Source organism: Bubalus kerabau, chromosome 23 (assembly GCF_029407905.1).
Source record: "Bubalus kerabau isolate K-KA32 ecotype Philippines breed swamp buffalo chromosome 23, PCC_UOA_SB_1v2, whole genome shotgun sequence".
NCBI classification, from domain to species: domain Eukaryota; kingdom Metazoa; phylum Chordata; class Mammalia; order Artiodactyla; family Bovidae; genus Bubalus; species Bubalus kerabau.
Genome location: NC_073646.1, coordinates 2464008 through 2485617, shown reverse-complemented (window position 1 = coordinate 2485617; position 21610 = coordinate 2464008). Strand labels below are relative to the sequence as shown.

Below are 21610 nucleotides of genomic sequence, written 5' to 3'. Positions count from 1 at the left end.
TGGGTAACTACCATATAGGAGGCACAGAAGAGAACTGGTTTCCATGCCACTGGGTGTTTGCGCAGGCTTACATCGCTCAGTCATGTCCAACTCTTTGAGACCCCATTGACTGTAGCCCGCCAGGCTCCCCTGTCCATGGGATTCTCCAGTCAAAAATACTGGAGTGGGTAGACATTTCCTTCTCCAGGGGATCCTCCTGACCCAGGGATCGAAGCCGGGTCTCCTGCATTGCAGGTGGGTTCTTTACCATCTGAGCCATCAAGGAAGGCAGAGTGTAGAGTTCATCAAATCCTATAAGATTTTGGAGGGTGGGACGTTAGGAGTCGCCTGCCAACCTTCAAGACCGGGTTCTATCCCTGTGTGGCATTCAAAGCAGAGCCGAGATGGCTGGAAGAGAGGTGTAACACAAAGGTACCTCCTCCACTCACACCTCGGTCCCAGCAGCCACAGATGCGATTTGCACGCTAATAACGGGGGGACCAAGAACACACACACACACACATACACACACACGGTTAAATTAAATCAACAGCTTTATTAAAAGATGAAAGGAAAGCCCCCCTACCCGCCCCCGCCCCGCGACGGTCTTTGCGGCGTTGGCCTCAGGTTCTGAGCATCCAGCTGTCCTGCGGGTAGAAGACGAGGTTAGATACCAGAGTCCGAAACATGCGAGACCGCAACCGAGCCCGGAGCGGCGGCGCGTGTCGGGGCCTGGGTTTCACATCCCCACACAGAGTAGCGGGCAGTGAGCTAAGGCCCCCGGTGGCTCTGGGCGCCGAATCTCACCTGCGGCCATGGTCAGAGCCGAAGGTGATTTTCAACCAACGCCGATCTCCCGAACCGCCCGCCCCAACAGCTTCGCGAACAGCAGGAAGCCAGCAGAACCACAGGAACAACCTACCTGCAGCCGGAAAAGACGAGGTGGCGCCGGCGCGAGCCCTTATATGGGTCGCGCAAGTTCCGGGGCCGGAGACACGCATGCGCACACAGAGCTCGGCGGGGGCGGGGCCCCACGCAGCCAATCACAGGCTCTTTTATATACTCTTGGCACAGCGCCATTGGGGCGGGACAACCGAGATCTCGCGACCCTTGGCGCCTTATAAAGACACCGTCGCGCGAAGTCTCTCTCTTCTTCTTCGTGAAAACACGTGAGTGGTTTTATCCGTGGCTGTCGCAGATCGGCCTGGGCCGCCATCGGACGGGGTCCGGGATGCTGCGCCCGCGCTCCATTGTGGAGCCCGGCCTGGGCGCCCGAGGCGGCTATAAATGCTAGGACTTCGCTCACCGACTGGTTCTTGTTTCTCTTTTCAGCAAATGGCGGATGACGCCGGTGCTGCGGGAGGGCCCGGAGGCCCCGGGGGCCCCGGAATGGGAGGCCGCGGTGGCTTCCGCGGAGGCTTCGGTAGTGGCGTCCGGGGCCGGGGTCGCGGCCGGGGTCGGGGCCGGGGCAGAGGCCGCGGAGCTCGCGGAGGCAAGGCCGAGGACAAGGAGGTAGGTCTGAGCTGTGCGCGTTAGGCGGGCCCTTAGAAGCACCGGGGAGGAGGCCCTGGTCACCTGCGCCTTTTTCTTTCGCAGTGGCTCCCCGTTACCAAGCTGGGCCGCCTGGTCAAGGACATGAAGATCAAGTCTCTTGAGGAGATCTACCTTTTCTCTCTGCCCATCAAGGTAAACACGGGTCCTCATCCTGGATGGGGCCGTGGCCTGCAGTCGAGGGAACTCTTGTTGGCCAAACGTTGAGAGGTTCTAGACTCCACTTTCCCTGGACTTCCCTGGTGGCCCAGACGGTAAAGAAAATGTCTTCAGTACAGGAGACCCAGGTTCGATCCCTTTGTTGGGAAGATCCCCTGGAGAAGGAAATGGCTACCCATTATTTCTTGGAAAACTCCATGAGCAGGGGAGCTGGGTGGTTTACATTCCATGAGGTCCTAAAAACTCCAACACAAGCAACTAACACTTAATTCCCCTTTAGGTGTTTATTAATTTTTTTTTTGTAATGAGTTTATTTGTTGCAGGAGTCTGAGATTATTGACTTTTTCCTGGGAGCATCCCTCAAGGATGAGGTTTTGAAGATTATGCCCGTGCAAAAGCAGACCCGTGCTGGCCAGCGGACCAGGTTCAAGGTACCCCAGTTACCATACCTTCCTGGGCAGTTTCTGCCAAGGATCTTCGTGAGACTCTCTCAGCTCTGCATGGTTGCACTTGTCGTCACACGTGTGACTTTCGTAAAGGGGAGAGAGAGGAAGGATCTCCTCGGGATCTCAGATTGGCCTCCTGGTGGCCAGTCTTCCCTTGAGGGGCGCAACAGACCCTGTGTGGTGGGTGGTTACTGATCCTGTGGCAGCCCCTGGCCCCCCACCCACGTCAGTCTCTCTGCAGGCGTTTGTTGCCATCGGGGATTACAACGGACATGTCGGTCTGGGTGTCAAGTGCTCCAAGGAAGTAGCCACTGCCATCCGTGGGGCCATCATCCTGGCTAAGTTGTCCATCGTCCCTGTGCGAAGAGGCTACTGGGGGAACAAGATCGGCAAGCCCCACACAGTTCCTTGCAAGGTAGGCTGGATGCGCATGCACAGTAGGGCTTGCTGTAGTGTAGACTCCCGCCTGTCTTGTCCCCTGACGTCTCTCCCCCTCCCCAGGTGACTGGCCGCTGTGGCTCCGTGCTGGTGCGCCTCATCCCTGCCCCCAGAGGCACTGGCATCGTCTCCGCCCCTGTGCCCAAGAAGCTGCTGATGATGGCCGGCATCGACGACTGCTACACGTCTGCCAGGGGCTGCACTGCCACGCTGGGCAACTTCGGTAGGTGGCCCGCAAGCCAACTCCAGCTTCTCTCAGCTCCGCTTAACCACGTTCTGTATGTGGTTGGCGTATTTTCAGAGAGAGAGAGTAAGGCCCTCCTAATGCACGACAGACTGGCCCGTAGTGGCCTGTTTGTTCCTAGGAGTGCAACAGCCTCCATCTCCATCTGGGGGTTCATCTCGAGTGAATTCACTAACCTTCTCCGGTTTTCCCTTTTCCAGCCAAGGCCACTTTTGATGCCATTTCCAAGACCTACAGTTATCTCACCCCTGACCTCTGGAAAGAGACAGTGTTCACCAAGTCTCCATATCAGGTACTGACCGCCCCCCACCCTGTTGAAGAGCAGAGGGGAGTACTCTGTCTAGCTGCACAACTAAAAGTGTCTTGTTTTTCTAGGAATTCACTGACCATCTTGTGAAGACCCACACCAGAGTCTCCGTGCAGAGGACACAGGCCCCAGCTGTAGCCACCACATAATTTTATAAAGGGAATAATAAAGTGAATGAAACCAGTTTATAGTTGTGTCTTGTTTTTTTTCCCAAATTTTCTTGGTTGCACTGTGTGGCTTGTGGGATCTTTCCCAACCGGGGCTTGAACCCAGTGAAGGCCGCTGGACTTAGGCTCAGTGGCGGCTGGATTTGGAGGGGAAGTAGGACCAGTGAGATGAAAAGTGTCGGGAGCTGAAGTACCACCACAGGCACAGGCTCTGTTACTCTTTATTTTAGCAGCAGTGACAAGGGTGGCACCGCTGCCTCAGGCGGCAGCAGCCTCTTTGGCGGCTTTTCTCTCTGCCAGCATCCTCTGCTTCTGCTTTGCCAGGCACTTCCTGGCAGAATAATGGGCTCCCAGGTCGTGATCTGGGAAAGAGATAGGGAGGGGGATCATGGGCCATTCTTGCCATGAGGGGAACTTGCCTTTTCTCTGTGCAGGGAGGAGTCAGGCAGCCAAGTTTGGTCACTGAGCAGACAGACAGGTAGGGTGACTCTTAAAACCTCCAGAGACTGGACTAATGAGTAAAGCGTTTAGCACAGCCAATGTGGAGACTGGAAGTAGGGTCAGGAAGGCAGGCAGGTGGAGAGGTAGGAGGGTCTGGGGGCAGCTGGGTGGGAGGGCTCACTCACAGCGGTCCTGGTAGGCCTTGACCACCTGGGTGAACTGCTCCAGCTCCTTGGCACAGTTCTGCCTGTGGCTCTCACCTTCCCTCTGCTGACAGGCCTTCAGCCTTTCCTGGATAATGTTGACGATTTCTTGATCAACTTTGCTGAAAGGAAAACAAGGAAGATGGTCTAGAAGGACTCCTTTCCCTATACTGAGAGAAAATAAAATGAAGGCAGGGCTTGGGAGCCCTGTGGTCTGGCCTTTCCACCCATAGCTTCCCAAGGGCATGATGGCCCCCGGCAGGGTACATTCATTGTGCAGGGCTCTCTATCCCCTGACTAAACAAGCCCAAGGGGGGAGCCTTACTAATCTCTTCTCCACTGCATTTCCGCTTCAAACATGCACAAGACGTCCTTCTCCTGGCACTCGGTGATGTCTGGCACGCGGCGGAACTCGCGGTGGTAGTAGTAATACTTGTTCTTGGCATGCTGCCGCTCGATAAACTCTGCAAAGAGAAAAGCCCAGACCCAAAAAGGCTACTGGTTTGGACAGGGCACAGTCTGATGGGGCTCTTGGCTTTGTATTTCTTGTAAGCTGTGGAAGAGGCAGGTTTCTCAAATGTTCCCAGTTTTACAAAGACTGGCAACTGGACTCCCAAAGAGGTGTGGGAGGGCTGGCAGCCAGTCCTGGAAAGGACTGGGCTACAAGCAGACGTCTGCAGTTTATGGAGAGTTCTATAAGGCAGGCACCATCCTTATCTCACTCTGTCCCCACGACCCTGTGTACGGCGGGGCCTTTTCATTTAAGAGGACATCCAGGCTCTGAGACGGCAGGATTCAGAGTCTGTGCTCTGCAAGCCCCCACCTGCTAGCCCACCTCCCCCAGAGCACGAGGACTCCACTGTGGAGGCAAAGAGGCCCCAACAGGGAGCCATCAGCAGGACTCGTCCCAGTTCTGCCACCACTGACCTTCGGTCTCAACTTCCCCAGGCGTAAATGAACAAGCTGGACCTAGTGAGAGAGATCTCACCTATCCAGACAGAGAAAACACTTCCTTAAAAACTGCTACACTCCTGTTTATTCCAAACCTTGGCAGGAGCAGGCATCTAGTTCCTCCGCCAAAAAAGAGCCACCAGGGCATGCTATGCACCCCAAATGTTTTGCTGTTGAAGGAACGGATTAACTGCACAGACGTATCGCCTGGCACTAGTGATTACGGGCACAGTGCTCTGGGTGCTGCACCCACCAAGCTGGGTGACAAAACAATGCCTTAAAAAAACATTCACCTGGTTTGGACCAGAGATGGCGGCATTTGGGCAGCTCACGGAGGGCAAGTTACAGTACACCTCGGTGGGAGGGCCATTTTGTAGGCCTGCGAAGGAGTATCGGAGCACCTCTGCACCGCAACAGCCCTCCGGGACCGCCTGCTGTGCAAAATGCGGGATGCCCAGCGCGCTGGGAGAGTGGGATCTAACAAGCCTCTCGGAACGCAGATGACTTCGGTCCGCAAACAGCCCCTAATATGTGAGAAGCCTGAGCCCAGGGGTGCGTGGACGGCTCCCCAGGAGGCAAGGACCGTAAGGGGCGGGGGGAGACGGGGGGCGTCCCGGGAGGCGAGGAGGCTTGGGGTGCAGCGGGGTCCACGTTGAGTGACCGGGGCGGGGGCGGGAGGCCCGGCGGGGCTAGTACCTCTCACGAGGGTCACCGGCCGGTCCACAAGGAGGTCAAAGGCTTTCGTAAGGTAGGTGATAGGGTTGGGCAGCGAGGTCTGCGGCGAGGGCGCCGGCGTGCGGCGCGGGGGCTCGGGGTACACGTCCTTGTCCCAGCTGTCCGGCATGGCTGCGGCGGGCGGTGCGCTCAGCTCTCGGACGCGATGCCCGGCCTCCACCTGGGTTCCGCGGCCTAGCTCGCCCTCACAGACGCCCGAGCGCGGCCGCGCTTGCGCAGGACGGCCGGCGCCCGCGGGGCACCATGGGACTTGTAGTTTGCCCGGACCGCCCAAGGGTGGCCTCGGGAGGATTACGGGTTCTCTGGAGACTCTTCGCGGCCGGCGCGAGCGCCCCCGCGTGGGATCGCAGCGCTATCGCATACGGGAGGAGTGCCTGCCGTGCGCTGGGCGTTGCTATCAGAGGTGAAGGAAACAGAGGATCCCTAGTTTAATTCTGGGAGCGGAGAGACACTTTAAGAAGTGTAAGTAAGGAGTAAGGAAACCACTCATTTCAGATGCACGTGCCAAGTGCAGCAGGGAGCAGGATGGTGAACACACCAGGATGGCGAACTCAGTTCCAGAAGAGTAAAGTCAACAAATAAAGCAAACTACCAAACACCCTACTCTTCCAGGAAGCCTTCCTGGATTGTCCATTCCCTACAGCCCTCTCTGGGCCCCACTGTCTCTGCCAGGGCCTCTCATGGACTGGCTGATGCCCGTGAGCTTGCAGGACGCCTGGGGGGACAGGATGCTGCCTGGGGCAGCACAGGGTGTAAGGTTTGCCCCATCTACCCCCATCCCCACCCCCACTAGTGGCTCCTCCCCTGGATACAGGGCTCTCTCTTCTGGTTCTGAGGGTCCCATCCTGGCCCTGAGCACTGTTGTCCCCTTGAGGCCAGCTCCACTGACCAGGGCCTTGCTGGTTACCCTCTGTGATCTCCATACCTGGTACAGCCACTGGCTAGCACCAAGGAGGGTGGGTGCTGGTCACTTCCTGCCCAGAGGCTGGGGTCAGCCATTAACTCTATGGACACACAGAATCCAGAATCACAGCATCCTCAGATCTTCAAATCATGAACTCATAGCACTGTCAGAGTCAGCAAATCATAACACTGGACTGCAGTGTCGGACTGAACCAGGGGACCCAACGGCGGTGGGCCAGAGGCATCACCATGACAGGAATGAGCGAAAGCAGAGTTCAGTACTTCGTTAAGGGAAAGCGCCCAGATGACGGCTTTCTGCTGCCACCCTGCCACAGTCAGACTTGGAGATCATGCAGCAGAAAGAAAAAGGCAAACGAGAAGGGGGAACCCAAGAAGCTTCATGGCTCCTGTGTGTCTGCAGCCCCTAGCACGTGCTCCTTGGTGCAGCATGAGGGTGTGTGCCCTGAGTCTGCAGTGTGTCCTTTCTCTGCTTCCTTCCTTCAGAGAGTCCCTCTCCCCGGGTCACTTCTGGGCTGAGGGGGTTACCACTGCCCAGGGATTTTTTTTTTTCCCCGCTGGTCGCAGCCCAAAGGATTAAAAATAGCTTTGTCATTAAAAAACAATGACAAAAATGAAGAATTATAACATTTCATTAGCACAGAATTTTAGCACCCAGTGATGCAAAGTCTACAGACCTTGCAGAGATATCTCAGGCCTATAAAAAATCTGATTCTGGGACTTCCCTGGTGGACCAGTGGCTAAGACTCTGTGCCCCCAATGCAGGGGGCCAGGTTCGATCCCTGCTTGGGTAACTAGTTTCCACATGCTGCAACTAAAGATTCTGCATGCCGCAATGAAGATTGAGAATCCTACACATAGCAACTAAGAGCCAGTGCAGTCAAATAAAAAAATATGAAAAAATCTCTCGCTCTAAAGTTAAAAGGCTTTATAGCCATGGACTCTTTGAATAAAAAAAAAATAGGAGTTTTCAATCCCCTTTTCTTTCAAAACTTAGCTTCAAAACATAAGTTCCAAAAAAATATATAAGTTCATAAAAGTATCTAAGAGTTCTTGGCTCACAGCTACTGGAGTCCAGGGCCTTGACATTGAATGATACTCTGGTGATCCTCTGGGCACTCATCCAGCCCTCGCCGTCTCCCCCCAGTTTGCCCAGCTCAGGCTCACAGCCCTCAGGACAGGACAGGAATCCACTCAGCTTCAAGGCCAGCAAACTGGATGCAGACTCTCTTAATGGCAGCTGCCAGAGGGAAGCCCCTCGACCTGGGCTCCTCAGCCCTCTACCAGGCCAACTTGTTCCTGTCCTGGAGGGTCCCGTGAGGCAGAAGACAAGGTGTGTGACCATCCCAGGACCCTTGGGGAAGGAGTGCCAGCCCTGGCTCCAGGTGTCCGCCCGGCTGCCCCAGCTGCCCCCCTTCACCTGGCCCTGGGCCAGGCCCGCTCTTGGCACCAGAGCCCACACCCGCCACGGGAGATGACAGAGCTCCCCTGCCAGGGGCTAAATCTGGGATCTGGCCACTGTGCATCCTGGCCCTGCCACTCGACCTCCAGCGCCTGCTGGGAAGGCCCCTTCCCTTCCTGACCCGAAGGACTAGCTGCCATGGTCAGTGGGCTGTGGGTGGGTCAGGGCATGGAGGCCTCCTGGGGAGGGGCAGGTGGGCTCCTGGGGTCTCTCCCAGCAGAGAAGGTCCGTGGGCCTGTGAAGGGGTCAGTGAGTACGGGGATAGCGGGAGGCCTGGGCTCAGGCCTCCAGGACCAGCAAGGTGGGGGGATGGATGGCAGTGGCCCCCTGCCCCTCTGCCCTGGCCACAGCGAGGATCTGCTGGGCCCAGCTGGGCAGGACCACTGAAGCGGGGAGCCTTTGGGGGCCAGAGGCCGAAGCTGGCTTTGTCCCCAAGACACTGCCCTCGGCGAAGCCTCCCTCCTTTCTCGTGGACGATGCAGGCCCGGAGGACCACCGGCCGCAGCCTGGGGTCTGCGGCTCACTTCCAGTCTGGACTCTGGGACCATCTAGCTGCCCCTCCCGGGGAGACCCCAGCTCTGACCTACCTCCCCTCCCACCCCCAGTCCCACCGGAAGTTCTCTGCCCCCCGGCATGGACACCTGGGCTTCCTGCCCCACAAGAGGAGCCGCCGGCACCGGGGCAAGGTGAAGACGTGGCCTCGTGACGACCCCAGCCAGCCCGTGCACCTCACGGCCTTTCTGGGCTACAAGGCGGGCATGACGCACACTCTGCGGGAGGTGCACCGGCCTGGCCTCAGTGAGTGCTGCGAGGGGCCCTGCTGGGGGCGGGGGGCGGGCAGAGCACCCCAGACCTCCGGGAGATCTAGAGGCCCTTCTGATGCCAGGAGCCACAGCTGGGCTCACGGAGGGGGAACAGCCCCAGAAAGGGTCAGAGGCTGACTGCTGGCCACGCCCCCAGAAGCCATCTGTCATCGCCCCTGGTTCACAGATGAGGAAATGGAGAAGTTATGAGCTGGGATTCAGGGCAGGTGTGACAGTATACTTTTGGTCTTGAGATCATCGTAGATTCACGTGTGGTTTTAAGAGGAATGCCACGTACCCTGAAGGTTTCCCCAATGGAAACGTCTCCTGTAACCATGGTACTATGTCACAGCCAGAGAGTGACATGCAGGATTCTCCTGAATAAGATGTGTGTTTATGTAGTTCTGTGCGGTTCTGTCACATGTAAATGCATGTACCCACCACCCTGGGACACTTCATTCCCACAAGAGTCCATCCTGGTGACCTTTTTACAGCCACAGCTGCTACCCCCAATCTCCTGGAAACCCTCATCTGCTCTTCATCTCTTCTATTGTATATATATATTTTTGCCTCAACACAAGGCTGGTGGGAGCTTAGTTCCCTGTGATGCTTAGTTGCTTCAGTCGTGTCCAACTCTTTGCAACCTTATGGACTGTAGCCCGCCAGGCTCCCCCATCCGTGGGATTCTCCAGGCAAGAATACTGGGGTTGCCATGTCCTCCTCCAGGGGATCTTCCTGACCCAAGGATTGAACATGCGTCTCTTACATCTCCTCCATTAGCAGATGGCTTCTTTACCACTAGCACTTACCTGGGAAGCCCCCCTGACCAGGGATTGAACCGAAGAAAGTTCAGAGTCCTAACCCCTGGACCTCCAGGGAAGTCCTCTAATATATATTTTAAATGTACACTTCTTTGGATCAGCCTCAGTAACACCATCTATAAAATCATGGGTCTGGACCAGTCGTTGGTTTCTTCTAGAGCTCTTCTGTACTCCACTGCAGGAGGCCAGCCCGACCCTCTGGGGGAAGCTGCCCAGGCTGTGGCTCTCCTGGCCCTCTCCCGGGCAGCCTGGTGGAGAAACTGAGGCAGGAGCAGGTCAGGCCTTGCCTGAGATCCAAGTCAGAGCTCGCGTGGACACCTATGGCGGGGTCTTGCCCGGCAGTGACTCCACGCACACGGCAGAGCAGGGAGAAGGGCAGGGAGTGGGGAGGCTGAGGGCTGGGGGCCTGGGGCCCTGCGCACGGGGGCCTCTGTCCACAGCAGCCCTGGGGCTATGGTGCTCCATGCTCTCGCAGGCGGATGGGGCTGTGGTCAGCTCCTCCACCCTTCTCCTCCCCATGGGACACGGAGGCCCCCCCACCATGTCTTCTCCATCTCTGGGTTTCATCCAGAAATTTCCAAGCGGGAGGAGGTGGAGGCAGTGACGATTGTGGAGACGCCACCCCTGGTGGTGGTGGGTGTGGTGGGCTATGTGGCCACCCCGCGGGGCCTGCGGAGCTTCAAGACCATCTTTGCAGAGCATCTCAGTGATGAGTGCCGCCGCCGCTTCTACAAGGACTGGTGAGGATCATTCCTGCAGGGTGGGTGGGTGCGGGGAGGGGTGTCACAGCGAGCAGAAGACAGGGAAGTGTGTGTGTGTGTGGTGCCTTCACTCCAGGAGAAGACAAGGACTAAGGGCTGGAGAGGAAGTTGTTAGCGGAAAAAAAGAAAGCAAACGTTTTCCCCCCAGGGTGATGCCTGTCAGAGCTGGTTCTGAGCTTCCTAGCAGCCAGGGTGAAAAGGGAAATGACAACTGACAAGCTCATCAGAAAGAAAGGCATCTTTAGGTCTCAAATCTTCCCTGGCATTAAGTCTTGAAAGGGAAGGCCCCCTCCCTGCCTGAGGACCCTCACAGACCCTCCTTCCATATGGAGGTAGAGGCACCAGAGTCTCCACGGGAGGTGAGGGTCCTGGGCCCCAGTGTCAGAGCAGGCTGTGTGACCACAGGCAAGCTGATGGACCTCTTAGAATCTCCTCTCACCCCACCCTCTGCCATACACACACTCACCACAGACACCATCACACAGGAACAGGACAGGTCCCCGCGTCATGGGGCCGTCATGAGGATGAGATGAGCAGTGCGTGTCAAGTGCTCAGCACAGAAAAAGAGGTTGGCAAGTGCCACCTGGCCTATGTTTGCTGTTGCAGTTGTGATCAGCTTGCTCCTCGTCCGGGGGCTCTGACCTTCGTGAACTTCAGTTTCTTCGTCTGTAGGGTGGGAATACTGATGTCCATCTTCCAGTGTCCTGCGGAGGGTTAGGCATGACAGGGCTTGGGGCCTGGCCAGTCCCGGCTGTTCACTTTAGAAGTGGGCTCAGCAGCCGCGGCCAGGTGGGCATGTGGCCACAGGCCGGCTGGCACGTCCCTTCCCGGGGCTCCTGCACGGCTGCTTACTCTCAGCTCCAGGAGGCAGGGAGGGTACCCACTTTATGGAGGAGGAAACTGAGGCCTTGAGGGTGGGACCATCTATGCTTAAAGAGGGCGACTGGAACTAGCCCAGGGACCCCAGGGGCCCAGCAGTGCCTCCCCTGGGAAGGGGAGGAGGGCGGAGGGGGACATCTAGCCTGTGCTTGGTGGACTATGGGCAGTGGAGGCCACCCCGCTCACCCCACTGAGTACCTTGTGTGCACGGCTCAGGCACAAGAGCAAGAAAAAAGCCTTCACCAAGGCCTGTAAGAGGTGGCGTGATGCCGACGGCAAGAAGCAGCTGCAGAAGGACTTTGCCGCCATGAAGAAGTACTGCAAGGTCATCCGGGTCATCGTCCACACCCAGGTCAGTCCCCACTCTCTGGTCCACACTGGCTAGTCAGTCCAGCCCCCAGGCCTACCCTCCCCCAACCGGGCTTCCGGGAGCCCTGACAAATGTCAGCCTAAAAATACCATGAGCCCCGGGCACAGGCCCAGGGTGCTGGCTGACCAGTCATGTGGGCCGCTGGCAGCCTGGGGCTGGCGTGATGGGCGTCTGTGAGCTCTGCAGGCTGCGGGGCACTGACCACAGCAGCGGGCAACCAAGGCCCCGGAGGCCCCGGGTCTCCTGCCCTGTGGCAGTGTGGAGGGCTGGGTCCTCCCTCTGGGCACATGTGTGTGAACCCCATCTGTAAGTAGGGTCCAGGTAACCAACAGCTTCCGCCTTATTCTGGAACATTCAGAGAAGCCTTCCAGGCCCGTGGCGGTGGCCCTGCCCACCTGCCTCAGTTACTCTCACACTTGCAGTTCCAGTTATGTGCGTCATTGGTTAACCTGTCTCCGTGCATGGACATGAACTTCATGGTCTGTAACTTCCTCTCACTGCTGCGCCCCCAGCAGGTCATCCATTTGTGCTGGTTGAGCCCTATGCTGTGACCTAACCCAACCCTGCTTCTGCTGGGGGGGGGGGGGTCCCCACAGCCTGTGCCTCACATGGCACAGAGATGTTTAAAAGCACGCGTCTGACCACATCGCCCCCACGCTTGGAATAAATCCCCAGCTAATCCCCATGAGACCTGTCTGGCCAGGCCTCTGCTCGCCTCTCCCCATCCTGAACCTTCCTCCTTGTTCACCGTGATCCAGACACACTGGCCCTGTTTCTGTCCCCCTTCCTACCAACCAGGATCTTCCCTGCCACAGGGCCTTTGCATATGCGGTTCCCTCTGCCCTAGAAGCTCTCAGATCTTCGCCTAGTGGATCCTTCTTGTTTCTGATGTCACCTCCTCAGACAGGGCCTCGTTGACCACCCTCACATGCGATGACTGTCTCCTCCACCCTCTATTCCATCACAACACATAAGCCTCTCCAAGAGTTTTCTTGGCTTCTGTTCCCTAGTTGGTTGATGGCTCCATGGGGGCCAGGACCCTGTCTGCTCATGGCAAGCTGTGTCCCCAGTTCCTCACACAGAATGGGACATGCAGCCACACCAGAGGACAGGATCATCTGCTGAATGAACACGTGCATAGAGGCCTGCCAGGGGACACCAGCTGGCCATGCCATGTCTACAGATGGGGGGGGGTGTCAGTGTGACTTTCTGGGAACCAACCAGCCATGTTGCATCCGTCAGATGAAGCTGCTGCCCTTCCGGCAAAAGAAGGCCCACATCATGGAGGTCCAGCTGAACGGCGGCACGGTGGCTGAGAAGGTAGCCTGGGCCCAGGCCCGGCTGGAGAAGCAGGTGCCCGTCCACAGCGTGTTCAGCCAGAATGAGATCATCGATGTTATTGCCGTCACCAAGGGCAGGGGCATCAAAGGTAGGGCTGCATGGGGGTGGTGGCTCCAGGAAGGCTGCCTGGAGGGGGTGGGGACCAAACTGGCCTCTCAGCCACCAGCCCCTCCTGCCTGCAGGTGTCACGAGCCGCTGGCATACAAAGAAGCTGCCGCGGAAGACCCATAAGGGGCTGCGCAAGGTGGCCTGTATTGGTGCCTGGCACCCTGCCCGCGTGGGCTGCTCCATCGCCCGGGCTGGGCAGAAGGGCTACCATCACCGCACGGAGCTCAACAAGAAGGTGTGCCTGCAGGTCTGGTGGGGGGATGTCCATGGCCACACCCCAGGGACCCAGACACCTCATCGCTCCTGAGGCTCTGAAATGCCTCCTCCAGCACCTGGGTCTCAGCCCACGTTCTCATGGGCATGGACATCTTGTTGACCCCAGAAGCCACCTGCTGTCCCCCACATGCTCTGTCCTCCTGGCAGATCTACCGCATTGGCCGGGGGCTCCACATGGAGGACGGGAAGGTGGTTAAGAACAATGCATCCACTAGCTACGACGTGACTGACAAATCCATCACGCCGCTGGTGAGAGTGGGTGGCTGATTTGGCTGAGGGGTCTGGTGTGTGTGTGTGTGGGGCAAGCCTGCGGGGCACCACCCTCCCCAAGAACTCAGGCACCAGCAAGCCGCCGCCAGCCTCAGAGTCTCTGCTGCAGACAGCATGTCCTCCAGCTGCTGTCCCAGTGTTCGGGGTGCAGCAGCTCCGACTCTGCCCTTGGAGCCAGGCTGCCTGGGCTCACACCCCAGCCGCAGGATGTGGCAACTGTAGGGCTGGGAGCAGTGACATCACCCTCCACCCCTAGCCCCAGTTTCCCCCTCAGTAAAATACAGAGTTTTAAATAAGACAGTCGCAGGATGGACTTAGGGTCTGGCTCAGAGACTGTCCTGATGTGATCTAGAGTGTCACCCCAGGCCAGGGGAGTTCCCCTAGTTTTCTCAGCTGCCCCTAAACCCAGAGCCTCTTTTCTGGACCTACGTTCCCTCAGGGAGGCTTCCCGCACTACGGGGAAGTCAACAACGACTTCGTCATGCTGAAGGGTTGCATCGCGGGCACCAAGAAGCGGGTCATCACATTGAGGAAGGTCAGTGCCAGGTGGCGAGCTGGGGAGTGGGAGCCCCATGGGCTGTGGAGTGAGTGTGTTGGGGGTGGGGGGCTGGCCTGCTCTGTCCTCCAGCCTGCTCCAGGAGGGCAGGGTGGGGAAAGCAAAAAGGGAGGGGTTCTAACAGAAGGTGGGTTGAGTGAGACCCTCCTGTGTGGACTGGGGGTGATGGGAGGGGCTGAGTGGGGACCTCCCGCATTGTTGTTTTCCCTCTCCCACGGGCCCCAGTCCCTCCTGGTGCACCACAACCGCCAGGCCCTGGAGAACATCGAGCTCAAGTTCATTGACACCACCTCCAAGTTTGGCCACGGCCGCTTCCAGACAGCCCAAGAGAAGAGGGCCTTCATGGTGAGCCCATCCGCCTTGCTCTCTGGGGCTCAGACCCCACATCCCATCTGCCCCAGGGCAGGCATCTGTGGCACATATGCCCCTGCACTCATCCAAAGGAGGGGCTTTCAGGGGTCTAGTCCTGGGCACGCGGTCTTGCCGGAAAGGAAGCAGGGGAGGGACTGGCGGGAGGGGGCGCGGGGACTGGCTCCGAGAACCCAGGCGGCTGGTGAGACCCTGTGACTTAACCCTCCTCCTGTCCCTCGCCCGCCAGGGTCCCCAGAAGAAGCATCTGGAGAAGGAAAAGCCGGAGACCTCGGGAGACTTGTAGGCAGGATGGAACGGAGGGGGCCTGGAAGAAGCGCGGCGCAACCCCCGCTGGTGCCCTAGTCTAATAAAAGCCAGAGGCAGTTCTTCCGCGGTGTCTCAGAGTTGGAGGGCACGGAAAGGCTGGTCAACAGCCGGTACTCCGGGGCTTAGAGCCGGGAAGGGAAGAAAGCTGACGTGTCTCCCGGTTCTCTGAAGCCGCCGCCAGGTGGCGGACGCAGTTCGGCTGAGCGCACTGCGGCTCGGGGCGGGGCCTCGGGAACCGCAGAGCCAAGGTCCTGGGTGGTGGGCGGGGCCTGCTGGAAGATGGAGGGGGCGTGTCCTCGGAAGGGCCCTCCCAGAGGCGGAAGTCAGAGAGCTAGCCCCGGGGAGGGATTGGTCCGCGGAAAGGGGCGGGGCAGTGGGAGGCGGGCCCTGCGAGGGTATGTGGCATCCCCGGACCTGATTGGCTGCCTGGGGGAGCTGGGCCTCGGGGCTCCTGGGCCCGGTGGGGATCAGAGAGGGATTGGTTCTCGCTAGGCGGACACAAGCGGCGGGTCCTGAGTCTGGCCTCGGATCCGTCGGAAGCGGCGGGCGTGCGGCCGTGCCTCCGGCGCCATGTCATTCTGCAGCTTCTTCGGGGGCGAGATTTTCCAGAACCACTTTGAGCCGGGTACGATCTGTAACTTCTGGGAGGACAGCGGGCCGGGCCGTCGCTGCCCTCCGGGTGGCGGTGGAGCCCCAGGAACGCCGGACGAGTGTGGCCGCGCGGGGAAGAGCGCATGCGGGGCAAAGGCGATATGGAGGAGGGAGGAGTCTGGGGGGCCCGGAGAGTAGGGGTACCCGAGGGGAGGGAGACACTGGAGAGAGCACAGGCCTTGAGTGCGAGCGTGGCCCTTTCCGGGGAAATCTGTGCGGTCGGGGTAAGCGCGGGAGGCGACGCCCTTCGGGGTATCCCGGTCAGGATCGGGACTTTAGAGGGACGCGCTGGAAGGTCCTGTCCAGGGGCAGCTCCTGTGACTGGCTCCCTTTCCTTGGGGCATCGACCGGTTATGACCCCAGCCTTTTCTCCTCCGCAGTTCCCCAGACCTGCGGGGTGAGCTGGAAAGCACAGAATGTTTCTTTGGGATCCAAATATAACTACCTGGGTGCCTCCCCAGCCTTCTCGGGGGGCCCAGGGTTGGGTAACCAGGCCAGGCTGCCAATGGCCAGTCAAGTTTGACTGAACAGCCTGGGCCAGCTAGGAGGGGTGGAAGGTGGGGGGTGAGTGGTTGGTTGGGGCATGGCCCACCCTCAGCCGTGGACCCAGGCTTAGAGATCCAGGTGAATCACATTCTGGGCTGTGCTGCCTGATCATGGACTAATTTGGTAAAAATATGTCCACAGGCAAGATTAGAGCTGCGACCTACCCCTGGGCGGGGTTTCTTGGGTGTCAACCCTTTAGGGGGCTGGGTTGTGACACCTGGCATCTCTGTGAGCCAGCTGCGACATAGGACCCTCTGGTTGTGGGACTTGGGGTTGTCCTCCGGGTACTCAGCCACACTAGAAACCTCACTTCCACAGTACCTCCTGGTTCCTCTTTTCTTCCTCAAGTTACTGGTAAACGCTGAGTGGTCATGGACTCCAGGGTAGACTGTCTCTAGGCCTGGCAGGGGGCAAAAGGTGACTCAGTACCCCTTGAGGGACCCCCAAGCAGTTTCCTGTTCTGCAAGTCAATTTTGCAACCTTTTTTCCCCCCATCAAAGTGATCTTTTGGGGATAGTTTAACCCATTTTTCTCCCTGCCCCTCTGTCTTCCTGGGCCCTCTGTCTGGACCGGAAGTGTTTTTGCTGGGATCTTTCTTTTCCTGTTTGGAGAGCAGGCCGGTGGCTGGGCATCCAGCTCAAGGCTTCTTTGGGCAGAGGGTCAGCCACATGGGAAGGGAGGTGGGCTAGTGGTGGTGGGGCCTGTTTGCGTGTTTGGGGGGCAGAGCTGTGTCCTCATCAGACTGCCTGGGTTCCTTCCTGGCTGCACACCCTGTAGCTGAATGTTTTGTATGCCTGTGCCTCAGCTTCCTCATCTGTAAAATGGGAACATTTGCGTCACAGGGTTGTTAAGAAGAGCCAGTGAGATAAGTGTGAAAAGTGACTCTCCTGGTCTCTGGCACAGGCTCAGAACCATTCAACATGAACTCCATGCCGTGTCTCCCCTACAGAGTCAATGTCCAGGCCTGTGGGTGGTGGGTGGGTGTGTGGGGAGGATGTGTAGCCCACCTAGTAACCTGAGTCCTGCTGTCCTCTCCTGGGGTCTTGCCCAGGATTTGGGAGCTCTCCCCCAAGGTGCTGGAGCCAGCATCTCTGCTCTTGCCTCCCTTCCGCCCCAGGTATCTATGTGTGTGCCAAGTGTGGCTATGAGCTCTTCTCCAGCCGCTCCAAGTACGCACACTCATCCCCGTGGCCGGCTTTCACCGAGACCATCCATGCTGACAGTGTGGCCAAGCGGCCAGAGCACAATCGGCCTGGAGCCATAAAGGTGGGTGGTAGCAGAAGGCAATGGCAACCCACTCCAGTACTCTTGCTTGGAAAATCCCATGGACAGAGGAGCCTGGTAGCCTGCAGTCCATGGGGTCGCTAAGAGTCCGGCATGACTGAGCGACTTCACTTTCTTTTCACTTTCATGCACTGAAGAAGGAAATGGCAACCCACTCCAGTATTCTTGCCTGGAGAATCCCAGGGACAGAGGAGCCTAGTGGGCTGCCGTCTGTGGGGTCGCACAGAGTCGGACACGACTGAAGTGACTTAGCAGCAGCAGCAGGGAGGCGGGGGAGGGGTGTTGGCCAAGGGGACCCGAGAACCGGGCCCCCCTTCCTGCTACTCCCCCTCAGCTGCGGGGGCCTAGCATCTGTCTATTCCAGGCCTCTGGCCGCAGCTTGGGGAGCTGCCACCCCAAACTATTGGGAAACCCTGGGGCCTTGGTGAGGACAGGGAAATGACGGCTTTCCGGGGAGGCTGTGAGATGGGGCCGACAGCAGTTACCTTGGGAAATGGGCGTGAGGACCCCCATTGTGGGGGCCATGGCTGTAGCTGTTTTTATGGCTGCCTTGTCTCCCCAGGTATCCTGTGGCAGGTGTGGCAACGGGCTGGGCCATGAGTTCCTGAACGATGGCCCCAAGCGCGGACAGTCCCGCTTCTGAATTTTCAGCAGCTCATTGAAGTTCATCCCTAAAGGTGCGTTTGCTTCCTGGCACCTGGGCACAGGCCTGTGTAAACTTCAGAGGCCCAAGGGTACACTGTTCTTGTTCATTTATGATGACAAAGGGTGGGGGCACCAAAGCACACCACCCAGGTTCTGCCCAGGGCCACTGGAGGGTGGCTGCGGGGCAGGGACAAAAGACAGCTGTCCTGCCTCCCCCGCTGGTTGGTCACATGCAGGGCAGCACAAAGGCTGAGGACCAGGGCTGTGTGGCTGCAGGCTTGCTTGTCGGCCTGTCTGAGCCACCTCCTCTTCTGTGTAGTGGGCGTGATGGCAGAGTCTCCTTCCCAGGCCTGTTGAGACTGGCTGCCCTAAAGTGCGCTGGGTCCTGGCATGCAGTAGGAGCTAGCAAATGTGTGCTTGTGTTGGCAGTATTCATCATTGGTAGATATTTAGGGGCCATTTTTCATTTGTGTGCATTTTATTTGAGCTCCCTGGTGGCTCAGACAGTAAAGAATCCTCCTGCAATGCAGGAGACCCGGGTTTGATCCTTGGGTCAGGCCTGGAGAAGGAAATGGCAACCCACTCCAGTACTCTTGCCTGGGGAATCCTATGGACAGAAGAGCCTGGTGGGCTACAGTCCATGGGGTCGCAAAGAGTCAGACACGACTGAGCAACTAACCCCATCTGAGCCCAGCCTCCTCTCTGGCCCTCTGCTCTCTGCCTCCCCAGCCGCCCTCTGAACTTCTCTGCACTCTTTGTAGCTCAATTCCCTCTCCTCATTTGCTGCCCATAGGACTGTGGCCAGCCCCTAATCTCAGTTTTTGTTTTTCAAATATTTATTTCTTTGGCTGCTCTGGGTCCCAGTTGCGACATACAAACTCTTACTTGTAGCATGTGGGATCCAGTTCCCCAATCAGGGATCGAACCCTGGTTCCCTGCAGTGGGAGCACAGAGTCTTAACCTCTGGACCACCAGGGAAGTCCTCCTAGTCTCAGTTTTACCCTCTGTAAAATGGGGTTGCTAATAGCACCTGCTTGTTCCCTCACTGTGGCGGTTAAGTGAAGGTGTCCGGAAGGGCCAGCATGTGATAAAGGTTTGATAATACCTTGTCCTTCTGTAGTTATTTGTCCTCCAGGACATGTGAGGAAGGATAGACTCTGGGTTATCCTGCAGTCTCAGCGGATGAACCGGGCACACAGACGCCCCCAGGCTAGGGGTCTGGGTCCTCCTGGCCTCCCTGAGCTGCAGGCTGGAGACACTGGGATAGCCCAGGGAGTGGTGGCAGACCTGTTAACAGCGACTTGTTTTTCTCTCTCCTCCCTCATTTCTTTCAGCCGAAGAAACCTCCGCCTCCCAGGGACAGTAGGCAGGCTGCCCATACCCAGATCAGGTGGACACCATCTGATGCCACCCACCTCGGTCGTGGAGCCGCAGACATTCAGAGCAGGGGTGTCGGGGTTGGGAGAAGGGAGTAGCTGAAACCTCAGGAAGACTCCTGAGCCCTTGGCTCTGAACAGGCTCTTGCTGGGAAGAGAAGAAGACTCACACTCGGCTGCCAGGATGGGCCCTTCTGTTGGCTCACATGGTGTCTCAGGGTGTGGACTCCAGGCCTGGTCTATCTTTGGATGATCTGCAAGCCCCACCTTCCTTTCCTGTCACCCCACTGCCCCCTCGCTGCCTCTCTGGACTCACCCCATGGGGCCCAGCCCTAAGATGGCTCCGCCCTCACCAAAGCTCTTGCCCACCTTCTCCAGGCTGTGCCAGGAGATAGGATGCAGATAGGGGTGGCCCTGCCAGCTGCCCCAGCCCGGTCACTCTATGATTCTCTCTGGCTAAACCCTTGCAGGCAGCCAGAGTGGTGATGACCCGTGACCCCCTGGGGGAGCAGGCGGAGGGGATGGACTCTGACCTCGGTTACAGGAGGAGAAATCCCAAACCCCATTGCACCATCTGTGCGGATGCAGCTTGCCTTACTCGGGCTTAGGAAAGCAGCTATTGCTTCATCACCTTGACAGTGTGAGGCTGGGGACCCCGAGCTCACAGCTTCCCATCAACCCCTCCCGGTAGACAGTGAGCGAACCTCAGTGCATGTGCTCTGAGGCCCCTGCCATTGGTGGGGGTGGGGTTGGGGGGAGGAGAGTGAAGCCCCTTCCACCTTGAATCCTCTCTAGAGTAATCAGGAGGAGACCAGTAAACAAATGGAACCCAGGCTTGCTGTCTTTATTAACAACATCAGGAATTACAGGAGAGTTGCTGTCATTGAACTGAAGCCTGGAATGCATGGGAGTCACTGGGTCCCAGGGCAGCAGGGCCAATGGTGGCTCATCGTGCCAGTCAACAGAGTCAAAGCAGCTGTCAGAATGATCTGACTCACACAGAGTTACAGAGTCAGCCAGTTGGGCAGGGTGCTTCTCAAAGTAAAGTAGATTGGAAGTCTGATCTCACTTGATCTGTATGAGCAGAGGTCTAACTTGAATCATAAAGATGATTTCCTCCTTGCCATTTTCTCCTCCAGGGGATCTTCCTGACCCAGGGCTTGAACCTGCATCTCATCTCTCTTGCATTAGCAGGTGGGTTCTTTACCACTAGCGCCACCTGGGAAGCCCTGTATGAGCAGAGATCTAACTTGAATCATAAAGACAGACACTAGACTCCCTCTGTCAATTCACAGGCTTGAGCCAGTTTGTTCTAAGTCACTCAGTCATGTCTGACTCTTTGTGACCCTATGGACTGTAGCCCGCCAGGCTCCTCTGCCCATGGGATTCTCCAGGCAAGAATACTGGAGTGGGTTGCCATTTTCTCCTTCAGGGGATCTTCCCAACCCAGGGATGGAACCCACGTCTCTGTCTCCTGCATTGCCAGGCAGATTCTTTACCACTGAGCCCACCTGGGAAGCCCTTGAGCCAGTTTGCATGCCCAGAACCCTTTGAATGAATCAGAGCCAGCTGAGTGGTCAGCAGGAACCTCTGGGCTCCAGGGCCAGGAAGGACCTTGGACTTTGCTCACGTCTTCCAGCACTCCTGGCTCTGCATCCTGGCTAGGGTGACCCTTGAGCTTGAACTTGGCCCAAGAGCAAGCTGGCCTTCTGGGGCAAGCTGGGCCCATGTGTCCAGGCCACGCCCCTGTGGCTGCCCGTTGGGCTCAGAGCTATAGCCCGGAGGGCTGGGCCTGGGGATGGTGGGACTTGTAGGGGAGCTGTGAGTGGCAGTGCTTGATGCCTGCACCCCAGGGACCTCACGCTCATTTGTACAGGGTGGTAACTGGGGGCTGGCAAGCAGTGTTCTGGGAGGAGGGGAGTGAGGAGGGTGAGCACCAGGACCCCAAGGTCCCCTCATACTGCAAACCTGGAAGTGGATGGCCCCTGACAACGTCTCTACCAAGGGCTGGGGGGAATCATAAATCCACCCCACCCCCCGAAGGATTGCATCACAACTTCTGGCCTGCAGCTGCAGTTCCTTCTTGAGAAACAAAAGGCTTTTTGAGAGCCCATCCCCCTCTGCCCCCTACCCTTGCCTGCTTCTTTGCCAGGTGGAGGCCCCGGGACACAGCCTTTTGAGCCAAGGGTTGCATTCAGGGGCAGACAGCTCCGGTTGCTCTGTCAAACCCAGCCAGCAGGC

The 21610-nt window shown here is 58.0% G+C and overlaps 4 protein-coding genes, 1 long non-coding RNA gene and 3 other non-coding genes across 8 annotated transcripts; 5 read left to right on the top strand and 3 right to left on the bottom strand.

Moving 5' to 3' along the window:
- Positions 1 to 519: 519 nt before the first annotated feature.
- On the bottom strand, positions 520 to 942 carry LOC129637777 (uncharacterized). Its single transcript, XR_008707570.1, has 2 exons — positions 787 to 942; positions 520 to 626 (listed from the first exon to the last, which is right to left on the bottom strand). It is a non-coding gene; the product is annotated as an uncharacterized LOC129637777 (long non-coding RNA).
- On the bottom strand, positions 700 to 826 carry LOC129638280 (small nucleolar RNA ACA64). Its single transcript, XR_008707782.1, has one exon. It is a non-coding gene; the product is annotated as a small nucleolar RNA ACA64 (small nucleolar RNA).
- A 121-nt stretch (positions 943 to 1063) lies between the features above and the next one.
- RPS2 (ribosomal protein S2) lies at positions 1064 to 3307 on the top strand. Its single transcript, XM_055562048.1, has 8 exons — positions 1064 to 1148; positions 1312 to 1491; positions 1576 to 1665; positions 2013 to 2120; positions 2377 to 2550; positions 2637 to 2796; positions 3018 to 3109; positions 3193 to 3307. The coding sequence occupies exons 2-8, from the start codon at positions 1315 to 1317 to the stop codon at positions 3271 to 3273; spliced, it is 882 nt and encodes a 293-aa protein (XP_055418023.1). The 5' UTR covers positions 1064 to 1148; positions 1312 to 1314; the 3' UTR covers positions 3274 to 3307.
- Positions 2174 to 2307, top strand: LOC129638269 (small nucleolar RNA SNORA64/SNORA10 family). Its single transcript, XR_008707772.1, has one exon. It is a non-coding gene; the product is annotated as a small nucleolar RNA SNORA64/SNORA10 family (small nucleolar RNA).
- LOC129638270 (small nucleolar RNA SNORA64/SNORA10 family) lies at positions 2823 to 2951 on the top strand. Its single transcript, XR_008707773.1, has one exon. It is a non-coding gene; the product is annotated as a small nucleolar RNA SNORA64/SNORA10 family (small nucleolar RNA).
- Positions 3308 to 3498: 191 nt separating the features above from the next.
- On the bottom strand, positions 3499 to 5843 carry NDUFB10 (NADH:ubiquinone oxidoreductase subunit B10). Its single transcript, XM_055562049.1, has 4 exons — positions 5583 to 5843; positions 4261 to 4399; positions 3918 to 4057; positions 3499 to 3653 (listed from the first exon to the last, which is right to left on the bottom strand). Exons 1-4 carry the CDS (start codon positions 5728 to 5730, stop codon positions 3550 to 3552), a joined length of 531 nt encoding a protein of 176 aa, XP_055418024.1. The 5' UTR covers positions 5731 to 5843; the 3' UTR covers positions 3499 to 3549.
- A 2174-nt stretch (positions 5844 to 8017) lies between these two features.
- RPL3L (ribosomal protein L3 like) lies at positions 8018 to 15010 on the top strand. Its single transcript, XM_055561733.1, has 10 exons — positions 8018 to 8145; positions 8610 to 8802; positions 10200 to 10368; positions 11485 to 11620; positions 12881 to 13067; positions 13162 to 13322; positions 13511 to 13612; positions 14073 to 14168; positions 14415 to 14534; positions 14788 to 15010. Exons 1-10 carry the CDS (start codon positions 8143 to 8145, stop codon positions 14842 to 14844), a joined length of 1224 nt encoding a protein of 407 aa, XP_055417708.1. The 5' UTR covers positions 8018 to 8142; the 3' UTR covers positions 14845 to 15010.
- Positions 15011 to 15294: 284 nt separating this feature from the next.
- MSRB1 (methionine sulfoxide reductase B1) lies at positions 15295 to 20200 on the top strand. The gene is made up of 4 exons (XM_055561734.1): positions 15295 to 15492; positions 17182 to 17330; positions 17911 to 18025; positions 19328 to 20200. The coding sequence occupies exons 1-4, from the start codon at positions 15438 to 15440 to the stop codon at positions 19357 to 19359; spliced, it is 351 nt and encodes a 116-aa protein (XP_055417709.1). The 5' UTR covers positions 15295 to 15437; the 3' UTR covers positions 19360 to 20200.
- Positions 20201 to 21610: the final 1410 nt, after the last annotated feature.